Genomic DNA, 17,234 nt, shown 5'->3' with positions numbered 1-17,234 from the left:
CCTGACTGATGTGGAAGTCTATTTCTGACTGCGGTGGCAGTTATCTGCGGAATGCATTCGTTATTTTTCTAATCGCTTTCTGAGGCCAGGGGTAAGAACGGCTCCCCCACTCAGCGTCGCTTCGCGGCTCATTAAACGCACGGCATGAGGAGGGTCCCTGCCCCTTCCCCAAAACACACACAGGAGAACACGGTCCTTAACACACGGGACAGAGAGAGAGAGAGAAAGAAAGAAAGAAAGAAAGAAAGAAAGAAAGAAAGAAGGCACTTAAAAAAGTGGAGGGTGCAGTAGTTTCATAGTAAATGTGGTCAAATGATGGTCAATGACAGATGACCACAAAGGGTAAGAGTGAAAGAGCGAGGAGAAGTGAAAGAAAGACTGAGATAAAAATCGAAAGTCGTGCTACCGCGAGAGAGACCGAGGAAGTGAGGGTGAAAGTGTAAAAGACAGCGGTAAAAGTTAAAAAGAGCATTAAAACAACAACAACAACAACAACAAAAACAAGAGCCAGAGGGCGGCTTGGCTGAGGTGCAGACCTTGCCGGCGTAGTGGTGGATAATAAAACCCTGATTCCAGCTGTTGAAGTGCTCATGGGAGTTGATCTGCATTCGAAGCTTCTGCAACATGGTCTGATCTGCACCTTCTCCCTTTGCGTGCATGGTAGCGCACACATCATCCAGAATACTCATGATGCCTGGAGGATTCTGGGAAGACATACAAAAATGAAAACATTAAAAAAAAAACAAAAAAAATTCATCAAGAACTAGCCTACGGCATTCCATAAAAGGACAAATGCATTAGACGACAGAACTGTCATCGGCACGTGCAGTCTTCTAGCTTTTATCACGTCAGCGTTGTTTATGAGCAAAATGTCATGTCATCAAATCAGCAGTGGGCTGAGAGTGACTTACTGTTCACTGTCTGCATTATTGGGGTGGGATTTCAAACAGCTATCAGCGTGCATGTCCGCGCCATGACACCCACATCTCCACACGCACACACACACCCACACACACACACACACACACAGACAGACAATGCATACACAGCTGCCCGACAGCTGTCTGCACTGAGTGTGTTGCTCCAACTGCCTCATCTCTAAGCAGTTGAGAACAGGCCAACCCGGTCTCTGGGTCTCTGGGTCTCTGGCCACGTAGCCAGCCCTGCAGAAGCCGGTCGTCTCCCCAGCTTCAGGGGAACAGCTAGTAAATTTTGCACGGATATTAAACAGCCTGGCTCTGGACGGCTTTCCAAGGCCAAAGAACAGAACCCTCACACAATGAGAGACACTCCCAATACACATCTCTCCTGGCTACAGTCCACACTGGTTCCGGATTTCATGGATTAAGTCTATCCTTGGGCTCCGTGGGATGTTTAAATCAAATTAAGAGGTGAATTAAGCCGTTTGAGGCTATTAGAGACGGACTGTCATGGGAAGACAGGGAGGGTTTGTGTGGCCTCGGAATACGAAAGGCTCATTTTGCATGCCGCTCAAGTTTTATTTGGTTAAATGCTGGCGGGAGGAGAGCACACATCCTGTTTTTTGCAGAAGAATGTTTTTGACTGCCAATAAGGACACGCTTAGAACTTACTATTTTACTCTCAATGAGGTCGCAGACGATTTTGTTATTGAAGTACTCGATTGGAGTCCATCTGATTCCTTCCTGGACATACTCTTCCTAAAGAAAGACATCACACAGGAACATTCATTTGACAATAAATAAATAAAATATTGAGCATGTACTAATCTGCGGTCAAGCTTACTACGAGTACACGAAACTGAGATAGGAAGAGAGCCGTTATTTGCGTGACCTCAAGGATCAGGACATTTTCTGCGTGTTTGGTTTTTCAGACATGCAAATTTGAGACGCAAGCAAAAGCTGTGCAAACGTGTCAGTTTACCTGTTCGGCTTTCAGCGTCAGCTCAATGAAGATCTGCTGCAGTTTCTCATTCACAAAGTTGATGCAAAACTGTTCAAATCCGTTTTTCTAAAGAGGAAAATAAAAGGAGTCGTTATAGATCAATTATCAAGAAAAAAAAACGCCATGAAAAACCTGTGAAAAAACAAACAAACAAAAAAAAAAACCAGTAATGTTATATTCAGTTTGCAATACCAGTGATGGTCCAATACACGTCCTGTTTTGAGTTATCATTAGAGAAGATGTTGACTACCGTTCTGAGAACAAACATGCGAGCACAACTAAGACAGAAGTCTTTTTTAAATGTCCAGCTAATCAATGGCTCTGTGTGTCATGTAGAAATTCATACTGTGGCCAGAAAAAAAAGGAATGACCCTGTCAAACCAGGCTAACTACACCATCTCTATAAGGCCTTTACAGCAGGCACGAGCAAAGACAAATATACAATATAAAGTCTTAACACTATGAACATGTAATTGTTTACCTCTTTAAATCGGCACCTAATTAAACTTAATATCACTGATTTAGTGGCAATTACACATTCTGACAATTGATACAGCACAAAAATGAATTACCATAACACTTTCCCCCCTTACACAGCAGAAGAAGTGAAACTCAAAAAGGAGGGAATCCACTCAAATGTCATTGGCTACTAACACTGACACGTTGTTTGGACATGGGCCATATTGTAGTGCTTTGCCAGCAGATACTGTCAGCACACAGGGTTTGATTAAATGGATTGAGAGGTCAGCACTGCATCCAATCAATGGTGTGCATGAGTAGGAAGAGGTACAGACAGGGATTAGGAAAAAGCTTAATTCCAGTACGGAAAACATACGGATAATCAGCTTTATTTGTCTGAAACAAGAGGAGGGTCTTAATCCAGACCAATTCAGAGCATCATTAAATAGATCAAAGTATTTCTACTTTTGCTTTATTGAAGATCACAGATCCTTTCGATCGTCTCGACCCAGCCCAAACAAAACATACTTTTACAAAAACATACTTGCGTATTATTCACTCAAAGGAATATGATGTGTACAGTCAGTGACATTTACACAAAAGCTGAACGTCTAATATTTTCCCTTTGAAACCTTTCCATTCCAGTCTCTTCCCTTTCTTGTGAAAACACTTTGAGGTCGAGCTATTTGCATTTGTCATCTGGCAAAGACAACACGTCGCGCTCAAACTGAGAGACAATTGTACGTACCTGGAAAATTTCAAATCCGTAAATATCAAGCACTCCGATATTCAGCTCCTGGTGATCCTTCACCATGGCTTTGTTGATCGACTACATTAAAAGAAGAACAATTTTTTATCCATAATCATTTTGAGAAGGAGGGGATAAAGTGAATAGATTGGTGATGACTCTTACCTCCACCAGGAAGTCAAAGACACGGGCGTGCAGGGCTTTGGTCAGAGCATCGCGCGTGAAACACGCCTGTTCGACGTTCAGCGTCACATCGATGGACTCTGACTTGCCCCCCCACTTTCCATCCATCTTTCTGCTGGTCAGTTTTTCTTTCAAACGGTTCTGGTCAATACCTAACAGAAAGGAGGGGAAGGCCAGAACTGTCCAGTGGGAAAGGGGGGGGGGGGAGAGAAACAGAGAGAGAGAGACATTATAAATGGACAGAAGCTTCCGTCAGCAAAAAAAGTAAAAGACATAACATCCGCTGCTGCAGCCAAAATGACAACACAACACTAAGCCCAGGTCATCTCTCGGAAGAATAATAACAAGACAGAAATTTTAAACAGAAAATTTGTCACGAATCCAATTAGAACTGTGATTCATATGGCCACGTGTAGCCTCTCTGCTGCAACGCTGGCTTTCCCATTAAGCAGGCACGGGTGAGACACCAGCCATTAGCTCCAATCTCCACTCCCCCCCCCCCCCCAACCCTTTCCTTGCACCACAATGCTGAATCACTTCCCTCAGAGATAAATGACTCCAAGTCAGCCTCAGAGCATCCGCCAAGACATCAGACTGCTCAAATGAAGTCCATTTGGGAAATCAGGGAGTGGTGGTACATTACAAGCCAGACTAATACACTCTGCGTTATAACACTATGTCTGTCTGCTGACCACTTAAGCCCAGAGACCTTTGATTCAATTTATCTTGCCTAAATCAGCACTCGCAGCATTAACCAAGTTACCAAAAGCAATTCAGTACTGATGTGCAAGCAGTATCGTCTATTTCTGCTTATATTCTGAGAAATGAAATTCTCTGCTTGTAAAAATGTCATTTTTGCGGTGTTACTGAATGCAGAGATAAGAAGGGTTAAGCTTAGGGCTAGTTGCACATCTGTGGCTTTGTAGCTATCAGCATTTTTCTGGATGGAACCTGAAGGCAGGCAGACGGGAAATGGAACTGGAGAACAGGAGAAGCAGAGATTAGGCCAGCTCCTGCCCCTCCAGTTTGATGGAGCACAACACGGCATTTGTACCCTGGCAACACCGCCGAGGGGCTCAAACGCGTCGTTCAGACAGGAGGGGTGGGATAGAAACGGGGGAGAGACGGAGGAAGGGAGGGAGGGAGTGCAACAGGAAGTGCCGAAATTCTTCGTGTAATTTTAGGCTGTGATGTCATACGCCCAGACCCTGAAATCACAATTTATTTTCTTGGGTAATTCAGCGTGGCTAGACGTGTTGGCTGGGGCCCTGTGTTAACACAATGAGACTTTGGGAGAAAGAGAGAAAAAAAGTAACGACAGGAGGCAGAAAAAATTGGCTCCTTCTAGCCCTGTAAGGGCAGCTGGGGACAGCAGAGAGAACCCTAATGAAAAAGGAGTGAGGCTTACAGAGAGAGAGAGAGAGAGAGTGAGAGAGAGGGAGAGAGAGGGAGAGGTAGAGAGAGAGAGAGAGAGAGAGAGAGAGAGAGAGAGAGAGAGAGAGAGAGAGAGAAGATGGTCTTTGTGCTACAGTCGCAGTTTGAAAATAAGGTGAGAAGACTGCACTTTTATATGGTCATATACGGTACGTACACTCCTCACTCTCCACGGCAGCATAGTTGCCAGCTTCTCTGAAGTTGATGTTTCCAAGGTGAAGAATTCCAGCTACAATCTGAAGGACTTGGGTGCGGTCCTCTGCTGAGATTCCAATCACCTCCATGGCATGCTATAAAGAGAGAGAGAGAGAGAGAGAGAGAGAGAGAGAGAGAGAGAAGGATAAATCAATTGAGGATATTTGGTTGATGTGATGCTAGAAAAGATGAAAAGAGAAAGACCTGAGAGGACTGGGAGAATGTAAGGATCCACGGTGCAGGTTCCTGTCTGAGCTCAAACACCATGAGAGGAAACAAGGCTTACTCAGAGCTCACATTAACAGAGTCCACACAGTGCATTCACAACCTTGTCCTCTAATTACCCATGGTGTGGTTTCACTGGTAAAGAGAAACAGGTGTACCTTAAGAAGTGGAAACACAGGAAGGGTAGGTGAAAGAAAGAAAGAAAGAAAGAGAGAAAGAAAGAAAGAAAGAAAGAAAGAAAGAAAGAAAGAGAGAGAAAGAAAGAAAGAAAGAAAGAGAGAGAGAGAGAGAGAGAGAGAGAAATATAAACAGACAGGGAGAGGTAAATGAGGCTTTTATTGAAAGAAGAAAGGACACCTCTGCATCTAAGAGGAAAGAACCTCACATCCAAATGGAATTCACGAGACGTGAGGAAAAATCCAGGACGAATTCCAACCCTCAAAGATCAGACTCACCATCGTCTCCTGGAAATCGTTCTTGTCGTTGATGTCATCCACTTTGTAGGCCCCTGACTGGTTGAGGTAATTGTAGTAATCCAAACTAGTGATTCCCAGATCTCTTTTCTGATCGCTAGTGGCCCCCTCAATCAGCTACACACACACACACACACACAAACGAACGAGAGAGAGAGAGAGAGAGAGCAAGAGAGAGAGAGAGAGAGAGAGAAAGAGAGAGAGGCTATTTAGCTTTACCCCACAGCAAGCATTAAACTAGCATTACTTCCACACTTAAACATCACAACACTTCTCAGTCTGTAGGCTCACACAGACGTGTTTTTCATTCAAGACAAGATGGGAACACACAGCAGGCACAGCAAAGATACTTATTCTTGATCCAACAGACAGATGGTTTGTGGCCGAGCGTCAGGCCAGTGTGACCTGGGTATGAAGCCCAGGCATATGGAGACTATTGGAGGAGACATTATTATGGGAAGAATAGTCGTTTTCTTCCAGAGACCTCAAGCAGTAAGCAGAAGAAAAGCTGGAGCTGATTTACACTGCCAAATACTGTTCTAGAATTTACTACAGTTAACATTTTGTGGTAAAAACACACAATCCCACATACTAACCACACACTCGAAGGTATGAAACACTTTTAACGTGTTTTTTTTGTTTCTCACCTGATAGAAGATATGGAAGCTCCTCTCTCCTGGGTTTCTCATGACCACGCGAGATTTTTCCAGAAGGAAGTTGGAGATTTTTCCTCCGTCTGGCTCGCCACCGGAGCTGAACTGAATCTCAAAGTATTTCCCCTGCAGAAGGAGAAGGGTACATTAGAATCACACACACACACACACACACACACACAAACGGGCTCTCTCTTCTTTTTCACTCACTCTGTCTTTCCGAATACACACACTCACCCACTTTCTAATAACCTCCCTCAAACACATACACACAAAACCCCCTTTTTTTTTCCTGTCGCAAACATACACGCATTCTGTCTAACAGCGTACGCAGACACACACCTGCAGCCCATCAGTTTGGTTGGTCAGGACTGACCCCAGTCCCCAGACACAGCCTGCGCTGTGTAATGACAATTCCAGCACTCCTCTAGGCCCCGGGACACACAAAACCCTATTCATCAGGACAGACTCCCCCCTACATGCCTGTTCTCAGCCCCCCCCCCCCCCCCCCCCCCGTCTCTTCAAATCCATTTTATGGCCATCACATCATAAACACAACCAGAGCAAGAGAGAGAGAAGCCCACATTCGCTCACACGGCTGTAGAGCAGCAGAACCGATGATATTGAGCTAAAACTCTATACTTCATAATTTACGTGTGCTGCTCATTCTGCATTCCTTTCTCTCTTTTCTTTCTTTCTTTCTTTCTTTCTTTCTTTCTTTCTTTCTTTCTTTCTTTCTTTCTTTCTGTGTTTCTCTCTTTCCTCCCTCCCACTTAGTGTCGGAACTGTTTGAACTGGCCATCCCTCTGTTTTCTTTGGTTCCAAAACGCCACTGCAATCATTTCAAATTTATCTACAGGAGGAGATGCAGTAGACCACATGACTACAGGCGCCTGGTTTCCTACAGAAAACTGGGATGAGAGAAGACGAGAAGATGTGGGGCCCTTACGAATCGGCTGGAGTTGTTGTTCCTCACTGTCTTTGCGTTGCCAAAGGCCTCCAGTAGAGGATTGGACTGAAGGATGATGTCTTTGACATGCTGGGAAAAAACACAGACAGAAAAGCAAGCAGGTTACATGTGCAAACTGTTCATATGTTCAGTTACAGAAACCCCTGCAGGTAGACATGTGCAGGCGGAAAGGACAGTACACACGCCCGCACAGTCACACACGCACACGAGCAAATACACAAATGCAAACACATACATAGATAAAGACATACACATATGTGTGCATTCCCCCAACACACATGCATTCATACACAGTGATAAATAGATAAATACAAATACACAAATGCACACATGATTCAAGTCATATGCACACACAGACAGATACGTTCACACACACACACACACACAGAAACACACACACACACAAACATTCCAAACATCGCCTGAATTGTATTATCAATGCTAACCATCTGTACATCAGGAGTACATCAGTTTTAAATGAGCATGTTGGCAGAGACAGAGACAGACAGAGAGAGAGAGAGAGAGAGAGAGAGAGAGAGATCTGCTCAGTCATCCTTTATTGTGTGCTGAAGTTGCATGGTTGCATTTCTGAGAATCCTGTCTGGTCCCTGAACTAAAGCCACATGGAGAACAAAACATTACAGGCATGTTGGTTTCCATCTGTCCCCTATCTGTCCAAGACACACATATCATTCAAACTGCCATGTTATGTCAAATCATCATTCTTAATGAAGCTGTCTAAACATGGAAAATCCTATGACACATTCTACAAATATGTTCTCAGCATTTATAATGGCCATCAATAATGCACCACGAAACCTTACATTAACGCTAAAGACGGCTTTTCAATACTTCTCTCAATATTCGTGTGGCATTATAATACTTATAACGTTTTTTCACTGTCAAATATGTTATAACGATAGGACAGAAATTTCATGTGCGCCCTCAGAGCAGTCTCACAGATTCGCAAATTGAGTTCTTGTGGTTTTTCTACCTTCAGTGAGCTGTGTCATATATACAGCGTCTAAATAATTAGAGTGGTGATTACATTTTGCTGTGACTGGAGCATTTATAAGATCCAATAATAATCCTAACAACCCTAATGCTGTTACAGACCGGGGCTTAGACTCATTTGCATGCGGGTATTCCGGAATAAGGAGGCATGACGCAAGCCGATTTGCATAGAACACAGAAATGCCAATCAGGACATGGTAACCTGGGTAAAAAGAAAGACTTACGTGAGTCGAATAACAGAGGCGCAAAGGAGATTAAAGGAAAGAGGAGGTCACATGATCCAAGGGCCATTGTGACAGCACCATGATCAAACAAAGCAAGGGGGGGGGGAATGAGAGCAGAGAGAAACGGAGAAGGTTTGTCTTTCGACAATGGGCCGCTTTGTGAAAGAAAAAATAACTGAACATTCAAGGGCAATTACTCAGGAAGGCCGGGCCACAGTATTTCACGAAAACACCGACACGATCCCACCAAAACGACACACAAAACGCAGGATTAGCGGGTCTTGGAATAAATTAAAAGCCCTCTAAACAGCAATTCTGGGAAGCGACTCAATTATAAAACAATAGAAAACAATAGTAAACAGTGCAAAGAATTAGCATAAAAATTAAACTCATCAGAGGAAATGACGTCAATGCAATCAACAAGTGTAAAAGCCAGTGGCGTAATAGCACTGAAATATAGAGAACTGGACAGACATAAAACAAAACTGGATTGAGGAGGGGGGGGGGGTGTTCTTAAATGAGACTGGGAAATGACTAACGTCATATTCACGTCTCCCCAAAGAAAACTCGTGATTCAACGTGATCAAGCTTTAGACCTCCAAATCCGTGGAATATCATATGACTAAGGAGGGTGCACTCTAAGAGGGTGAGACATCTGCGGGACAAGAAGGGGACCAGATGGCTGCTGGTAGTTGGGGGAGTGGGGTGGGGTGCTGAGTGGATGATGGAATGATGGGGAGATAAAGAGAGAGGGGGGGGGGGGGGGTGAATGGGAAGAGTGTGGTATCTAAGGTAAAAATGAAGGTCAGGTGTGTCTAATGAAAACAAGTTTTTGGCCAAGCCAAAATTTATACTCTGTAACACACGCACGCACACACAAAAACTTCATCAAGAAGATTTGATCAAGCAGTTTGTTTGAAGTTTTGGTTGATTGACAGTTTGGGGGGGGGGGGGGGGGAGTAGCAGTACAGTTCTGCACACTCACCTGAACTCTGGGTCCACCTCCCGAGACTCTGGAGATGTAGCTCATGATGTACTTTGCAGCCACTGTTTTGCCAGCGCCACTCTCTCCACTGTGGATAAATAAACAAACAAACAAACACCATGAGCAACACAATCTACGGCATTTCATCGTAGCTGGGCGTGAACATCATTAATCTGACATCAAACATACACAATACTTTCATTTATCTTTGACTGCACGGAATCCTCCGGAACTTTGTGGTTTATGAGTGCCAAGCCTTCTCTGATGCTGCAGAGTGTTCCATATAGTTTATTGCTCTAGATTGGCCACATAATCTTGAATAGATATTGGACCGGCTGATTGAAAGGAATCATAAAGCTTAAAAATAACCTTATGCTATGGTATAAGTCACACGAAACTGTAAACTGTCTCACACATGATTCCAAAAATTCAAATGACCTTAATCTTTGCTCTAAAATGATTATTAGAGAATGTAGTACCAGAGAAAGCACACTGAGATGGTAATGGATGGAGCGGTTGCTCAGAAAATATTCTTTCCCGCAATGGGTCATAGAGTTCTCATTTACAGTATGAAACAGTCTAAGAAAACACACTGAGGAAGGTTTATGGTTGTTTTTTCTTCTTCTTTTCTTTTCTTTTCTTTTCCTAGAGCCAGGCCCCAGAGTGTTCAACATCATTCTGTAAATCTCAGTTAATCCTGTTTTTAAGAGGGTCAGAGAGGGTTTACCAAAATACCACACTGTAGATTCTTGTCTCCAATTAACACTAATGAAGTGGGGCAGCACAGCTCAAGGCATTTCTTGACTGAATGCATTTGGTCCATTTACTGTACCATTGCCGCAAGAAGACAGGGTAGAAAGCAGAAACGTTTCCTATGTGTGTGTGTGTGTGTGTGTGTGTGTGTGTGTGCCTTTCTAAACTGCAGCTTATGTCCTATATTTAGTTAGGGCACCACATGTTCTGAACACAGCAACTTTACAAACCTTTGCTGACTTCATCTTGTCAGTGTTTGTTTACATTTCAAAATCTATCTACTTGCTCTATCTTTGTCCCTCTCTCTCTCTCTCTCTCTCTCTCTCTCTCTCTCTCTCTCTCTCTGTGTGTGTGTGTGTGTGTGTGTGTATCAGTAGACCTTCAGAGACCTCTTATCTTTGAGAATGACGTTTGGCCGTTGGTCAAAGCGATACTCTCCACGATGTCACAGTAACAGTAACCAGGGACAGCTTTAAAGCTTCCTGAATTACCAGGTGAAATACCACATCCTGTCTTCCTTTATCCTGCCAGAAGTCGTCCTGTACAACCTCTCATCCATCCTCTCTATGTTTTACAGGATTTTTATGTCAGTAGACGCAGCAGCAGCAGCAGCAGCAGTCCTCAGTGCGGTGGGAATATTTAGAGCAAGGCGAAATAATGACATTCATTAATCCCGTTTGGTTCATTTTGGAACGCTCTCTTTTCTTCTTCCTTCTCTTTCCTCACTCTTTACTCGCCTCCTTCCTGTTGCCCTTTATATTTGGCAGGGTCGTACTTATTCAGACATATGCGGTTTTGGCAGTAGATGACAGAGGTGTCTGTTTTTTATTTCATTTCATAGTTTTGTTGGTAATGCCCTTTTAAGAGCGCGCAGCTGTGGAGTGTTAAAGGAAGCCCAAGCAAGTCGTCAAAGCCGTTACGTTACACAGCAGAAACCCTATCCACCTATTTCGCTTAGCTCAGTACCAATGCGTTTTCTACCAGGTAACCTAGCCACGGGACACTTCAAGATAGCAGAGCCTCCGGCAATGAAACCCAATGTCCCAGATAAGACCTTGGTCTCCTTTGACACAGTCCAAGTCAAAACAAAGCTGAGTGTTCCTGCCACAAAGCCTTATGGACCCTCCCTGAGAACTTTCGCCGGCTTTCTACCTTAAAGAAAACAGCTCTATATGGCATAGTGCGTAGAAGCCCTGGCACGACTAGTTATTGTCTACAGACCAAATTAGAGTTAAGTAAAGGGCTTGAGTTTCAAATCTATTCCTATTTTTAGCCTTCTGCAGGGTGTTCCCTATTGTATATTGTAATTACACAGCAAGAGAACAGTGTTCGCTTCCTGCGCGAATTCGCTGGCCAAACATGGGCAGAGTGAGGGAAAGAGAAGCGTGTCAGATGAGATTGTTCTTCCTGTACATTCGTATTTAGACTCCGCATCAAGTCGTGAATCTGATTGTTATGTTATGGGGAGAAAACTCTTGCTTGTAACTACTGAATTTGATGCAAGGCTTATTCACAGATGGCTGAGTATTGTTGTCTGGCCATGATGTGTTTCCGGTCCAGGAGAGCAAGCGATGCATGACACTAATGAGGTGATGAAAGTTTGTATAACTCTTATAAATTCTCCATCCCCCCCCTCTGTCTCCCCTTCTCCCTCTCTTATTGTCTGCCCTCCCCCAAAACCTTATTCTCATTTCCTCTCAAAGTGGTTTCCTTCATCAAGTTAGATGGATTGTTTAGCTGGGAAGGATTCCCCATCTTCCGCTGCTATTGTTCCAGTGAAACAATGGCTCTTTAGCATAAATGTGTAAAGAGACATGATTAAAACCATACACTATGTGTTTTCAACCTATGCCCTACTCCCTGCTCACCTTTATTGAATTTCTACATTAGCACAGCTGATTCAAATCATTCACGGCTTCATAATTGTCTGATTAGTTGAATCAAATGTGTTCATGTACAGGTGGGACAAAAAGGCACAGGCCTTGAAGACCAATTTGAGCAACACTTCTGATAAAGAATATTAAGCTCTACAAGGCCAAACTGAGTTGTCAACAATTCAGTAATGAAGTCATACACATACCATTTTGAAAATGCATACACCTGAAATAATGAATGCATCACAGCGGTCACATGATCAGGCAAATATGTTCTCTTGAACATCTAGAAGATCAGGTGATTTTTAATGGAATGCACAACGCAGCTTCAGGTTCGGGCGTTGGCCATTTCTTGCCTGGACTACAGCAATGTTCTTCTGTCTAGCCTTCCTGCATGTTTCAATCCATTCACTGGAGGATTGAAAATCAGGCAGCTCATTTAGTTTTTAACCTGCCAAAATGGTCACATCACTCCTCACTTTGATTACCTCCGTTGGAACTGCCCCCGTCTACATCCAATCTGCAATAAAACCATAAATCCCAGTGCATCTGCTCAGGTCTGCTTCAGTAAGATGCACAGTACTACAAACTAGGCAGGGGTTAAGGTCTCATTCTCAAATCTTTTCAACTCTAGCTTCAAACTAGAAAGGCACACGGAGAGCGCAGACCTCCACCAAGGCCAAATGCCCTATCTCACAATGTTAACGAAAGTGGAAAATTATACATGGATCCACCCTGTGACTCGGATCCGCTCCAATATTTAATGAGTTCTTCCTTGGCCCACACTACACCCTTCCAACAAGTTTTCATGAGAACCGGCCCGGTAGTTTTTCTGTAATCTTGCTGACAAACAGACAGACAAACAAACCACACCAAAAAAAATAACCTCCTTGGTAGAGGTAACCAGCAGAACAAGTTGCCTCTCTCCAACCAAAGCTTAGACACACCAGGTACATTATATATTTCTGAGATCTTAACCAGTAACATCACTATACTTGTATGTACTTTAAGCACGAGATGTATATTTTAAAAAATTTGACTTAATTAAGCACTAAATCCATACACAGTCCTTGGAGTGGTTCTTGGTCCTGGCTTTTATGTACTGAGACTGTTGAATTAAGCTCATAAACTGTGTTCTTTGGTAAATGGCTTTGGGCAAAGGCAATTGAAATGACTAAATGTTAATGTAAACATAATTCCAAAGGATGAGAACACTCAGCAATCCCTATGATCCCCTGCCCCCACTCCAAAAAATCAGCCAATCAGCAATTTTCACCTGTCAGACAGCTGAGGTGCTGGATCTTATAAACTGGAAAGAACAAACAACTTGGTCAGAAAATTAGGTGAAGTAAGACATTCACAGAAAGCAGAGTTAACTAAAAATCCAACCACAAATCTCAAATGACTCATGTCATGATGTGTAGCAGATTCTTGTTCATCGTGGACCTAGGGGGAAACGGTCTAACACAGAACTCTGCTGACCACATTGCCTGGGCAAGCAATTTTAATGGAAGACTTTGTTTGCTAATCTGGCCCATCACAATTCCTCTTCCATGCCTTTTATGTGGTCAAACTGAGCTGGCAACAGCTCTCTGTGTAAACAAAGATGGGCGAAAGTGCTGAACTAGGGGGACTTATCATCATGAGGTAAGCATTGCGGTCACTGGCCTCAGGTGGGAAAAGCACAGTAACAGTCATGAGAAAACAGCAATCCCCTGAACAGCAGTGTTTCGTTGGAACCAAAATCCCCAACAATAAGAACCACGGGACAGACTCTATGACATTACATCATCTCCATGTAGATGCGAGATAAAAATGCTACCTGCCAGGTTTGGCATGGTTTTAAGAGACACAGCACACAAGGATCCGCCCTTTGCACTAGCTCCATGGAAACCGCATGTACAGTAGAGCAGTTCTCACAGGATTGTTCCTTAATGGGAATCTGCAGGTGGCTTTCCTGCGTTAAGGAAGCAGGAAGTCAGATATAAACAGCTGTTGGTCTTTGTTTTCATTTCACTACCTGCTGCACTTTGCTTATAAACTTTTAAAAAAAAGTTTAAAAAATCCCAGATATCAGATCCGGTTTTTACACAACCTTAAATAAAACAAAACTTTAATCATTATTTGACTAGTATAATCATTATTGAGTCTCAAGACACACGCACACAAACACATACACTCACACGCACATACACACCAGTCCACGGGCGGCAGGGCTTGTCGGATGGGTTCTACTCCCAATTTTTAAAGCAGTCATTTTACTTTTCAACCTCATCCGCGTCATCACCGCATTCGTATAAAGATCTGCACATTTAACATGCTAAGGGATTTTCCCATTAAGCTACACACTGTTTATGCTCCAATCCTGTTAGCATGGCCTCCACCATCACCTGCACAAACGTCAACAGCAAAAGCATAGTGGTAACCACAAGCCACACGGGTCACATGCTAAGTGGCTTACAAGCTGAGAGAGACAAATCTGCCATGTAGTTAACAGGCTAAATTGTTAACAACACAGAAGTCGCAGCTGATTATCCGATTTCTTTTTAGTAATGCAAAAAGTTACAGTGCTGCAGGAAATCGTTCTCACCTGATGATGACACACTGATTTTCACGGTCGATCATCATGTTTCTGTACATGTTATCAGCCAGTGCATAGATATGGGGTGGATTCTCATACTGGGCCTATTAAAAAACAACAACAAAAAAACAAACAAACACATGATGTAGAGAAAAGATACCGTGACATAACTTTCGAAATCAGGAGTGTCCGGAACGCGATTCGCCTACAACATACTGAGAAGCAGTTAAGACTATTTAATGCAATCATGTAATAAATCCTACTGACTAACGGTTTTAAAGGCATTTGGAGTTTGTGAAACGTATAATGGAGAGCCAAGACTTAACGCTGGCCAAGAGCAGTTAAACCATACAGACTTGAACATGTTGTTCTGTGAATGTGCTGCCAGACAGCATAAGAGTTAAGACAGGTTTCTGCAACATTGTTGACATCCAAGAATGAACTTGTTAAAAGTGTTACTGCCACACCTATTCCTTTTAAAAAGTCCTCTTTATATACTGCTAAAATCATCATGAAAGTCATTACTTACGTAACGAAATTACTGCCCTTCATTTCTACTGCTTGAGTAATCGTAAATTCACAGTTTCAAAGCCGTCAAGGACAATAGCCGAGAACAATTTGCCTGACACTTATCACTGAAACACATCCTCAGGCTCAGATTATGCTTTCTTTGAAACTGAAATTTTGATTTTCAAAACAGACAACTCAAGACAGACAATATAACAGACAAGACAGTGTTATTGACTTGATATATCCTACCACGAAATGTAACGTCTAGGTCATCGTGGCAAAGTCAGATAAAGTGCAACCTACGTAATATTAAAAATGTACGAATGACCTCATACGGCATTGATTTTACTCACCGCTCCTTGATACATCTCCACCTCCTTCTCCCCAAAGTATGGCATCTGTTTGAAGGGATTGACAGAGATGAGCACTGGTCCGATGTAGGTCTGTGGGCAGGAGTTCGGAAGTGAAGGAAAATACACCGAACAAGCTGGGCGCCCATACTTTTAAGTAGCCCACAAAAATCCGACAGCGTGGAGCTAACCAGAAGTTTACATGGAGTGCTACAGATGATTTCATTGACCCTGTCTTATATATATATATTTTTTTTATGGAGGTTAATTTTCAGAACATATTTATAAATCTTTGCCCATTTGGCATTTAGTAATGATGAATGACCTAATTGTGCGTAATAGGGAATGACGTCAGTGTGCTGTATTTCCATGTGGTGGCAGATTTTGGCCTCATGCGTCAGCATTGTAAGGACGCAAACACACACACACACACTATGGGGAACATGCTTGAATGTGGTGATTGGGATGGTTGGATCCCAACCCAAAGCCGTTCATTGGAAATAAAGGAAGTATTGAGATCGAGCAACAGTGACCTCAATCCAGTGTGTCTGTGACTGGAATACTTCTCTGTTTATGCTATTTTCTGTCCACAGTCAGTGGACAGATTCAAAGTTGAGTTGAAAATGGGTCGTGTGTGCTAAGCCTCCGTAATTCAAAGAAGGTCAGAAAGAGTATGCTTATGACTAATGGGGTCTCTCTGAGAACTTTCGACATTTCTTTCAAGAAGGTCATTCAGAGAAATAATGAATTTCATCGAATGTGAGGGTTATAAGGAAAGAAATATTGCCACCACACCATTTACTGGACAGACCTGAACCAGAACTCTCTGGCTACACCGTAAACTCCTATGGCCCAGTGGCTTTAATGATTTCTCCCTTCACTTCTCCCTATAGCTCCTCAGAAGAACATATGGCTTTGATCAAAGGCAGTCATTGCAATTGTGCAGAAAAAAAAATCTATGGTTGTAATTACTGTGCAAGACATCATAGACACAATATTTTATACACCCTGATTACTCTCCTATGCCTACAATTCCCTAAAATATCAAAGTTAAAAGACAGCAAGGGTCGATAAACCAAATCAACATCTTATCTACATTGAGGGAGGATGAGTCCCGAGAGAGAACCACGCAGGGGTACAGGAAGGCATTTGTCTGCCTAGACCTCCTCACAACTAGCAAGCATCCAGCACTAAGGGCAGTTTGACACAGAGTTTCCCAAAAATCAACCTATAAATAATGACTGCTCATAATTTATCAGTAACATTTTGTGCAAGGCACTGGTTTGAGGACTCTGCGAGTGTGTCTCTGAAGGATACAAAGATGAAGTCGTCCATGTAGCGCTTCTTGAGGTTTTCCACGATGGCATCTTCGTTAATCTTGGTGAGCAGGACCATGTCATCCACACCACTCTGTTTAACATTGTGGCTCTGCCAATGGTACCGGTAGTGTCCCCGGCTCCCCTGTTTCAAAAATACATTCACATCTTTTAGAATTCATGCACTGCAGAACGCGTTGCTTAAACAGTCAGTGGTAAACCAAACATTATAAAACAATACTGATTCATTTTTAAAAATATAAAATAAAATCCGGCTTAACTGTGTTTTGATTAGACCAACAAACCAAACGCTAACAATTGTCAGCACTAGTAAATGGTCTTCTCATGAAAATGACTGCAAGCA

The 17,234-nt window shown here is 42.9% G+C and overlaps 1 protein-coding gene across 2 annotated transcripts in view; it reads right to left on the bottom strand.

Annotated features, from left to right (window-relative positions):
- The window catches only part of myo1ea (myosin IEa), a 47,024-nt gene that overhangs the window by 16,268 nt on the left and 13,522 nt on the right, over positions 1-17,234 (bottom strand). For both annotated transcript variants that reach the window (XM_030766543.1, XM_030766544.1), the window contains exons 2-14: positions 16,872-17,015; positions 15,558-15,647; positions 14,704-14,798; positions 9,487-9,574; positions 7,243-7,332; positions 6,288-6,419; positions 5,623-5,757; positions 4,905-5,037; positions 3,296-3,492; positions 3,131-3,211; positions 1,903-1,989; positions 1,593-1,679; positions 537-704 (exon numbers count right to left, since the gene is read on the bottom strand). In XM_030766543.1, coding sequence (XP_030622403.1) covers positions 537-704; positions 1,593-1,679; positions 1,903-1,989; positions 3,131-3,211; positions 3,296-3,492; positions 4,905-5,037; positions 5,623-5,757; positions 6,288-6,419; positions 7,243-7,332; positions 9,487-9,574; positions 14,704-14,798; positions 15,558-15,647; positions 16,872-17,015 — 1,527 coding nt within the window. The remainder of the gene's footprint in view (positions 1-536; positions 705-1,592; positions 1,680-1,902; positions 1,990-3,130; positions 3,212-3,295; positions 3,493-4,904; positions 5,038-5,622; positions 5,758-6,287; positions 6,420-7,242; positions 7,333-9,486; positions 9,575-14,703; positions 14,799-15,557; positions 15,648-16,871; positions 17,016-17,234) is intronic.

This window comes from Chanos chanos, chromosome 2, assembly GCF_902362185.1.
Source record: "Chanos chanos chromosome 2, fChaCha1.1, whole genome shotgun sequence".
Taxonomy (NCBI): Eukaryota; Metazoa; Chordata; class Actinopteri; order Gonorynchiformes; family Chanidae; genus Chanos; species Chanos chanos.
This window is presented reverse-complemented; position numbering and strand designations above follow the sequence as displayed.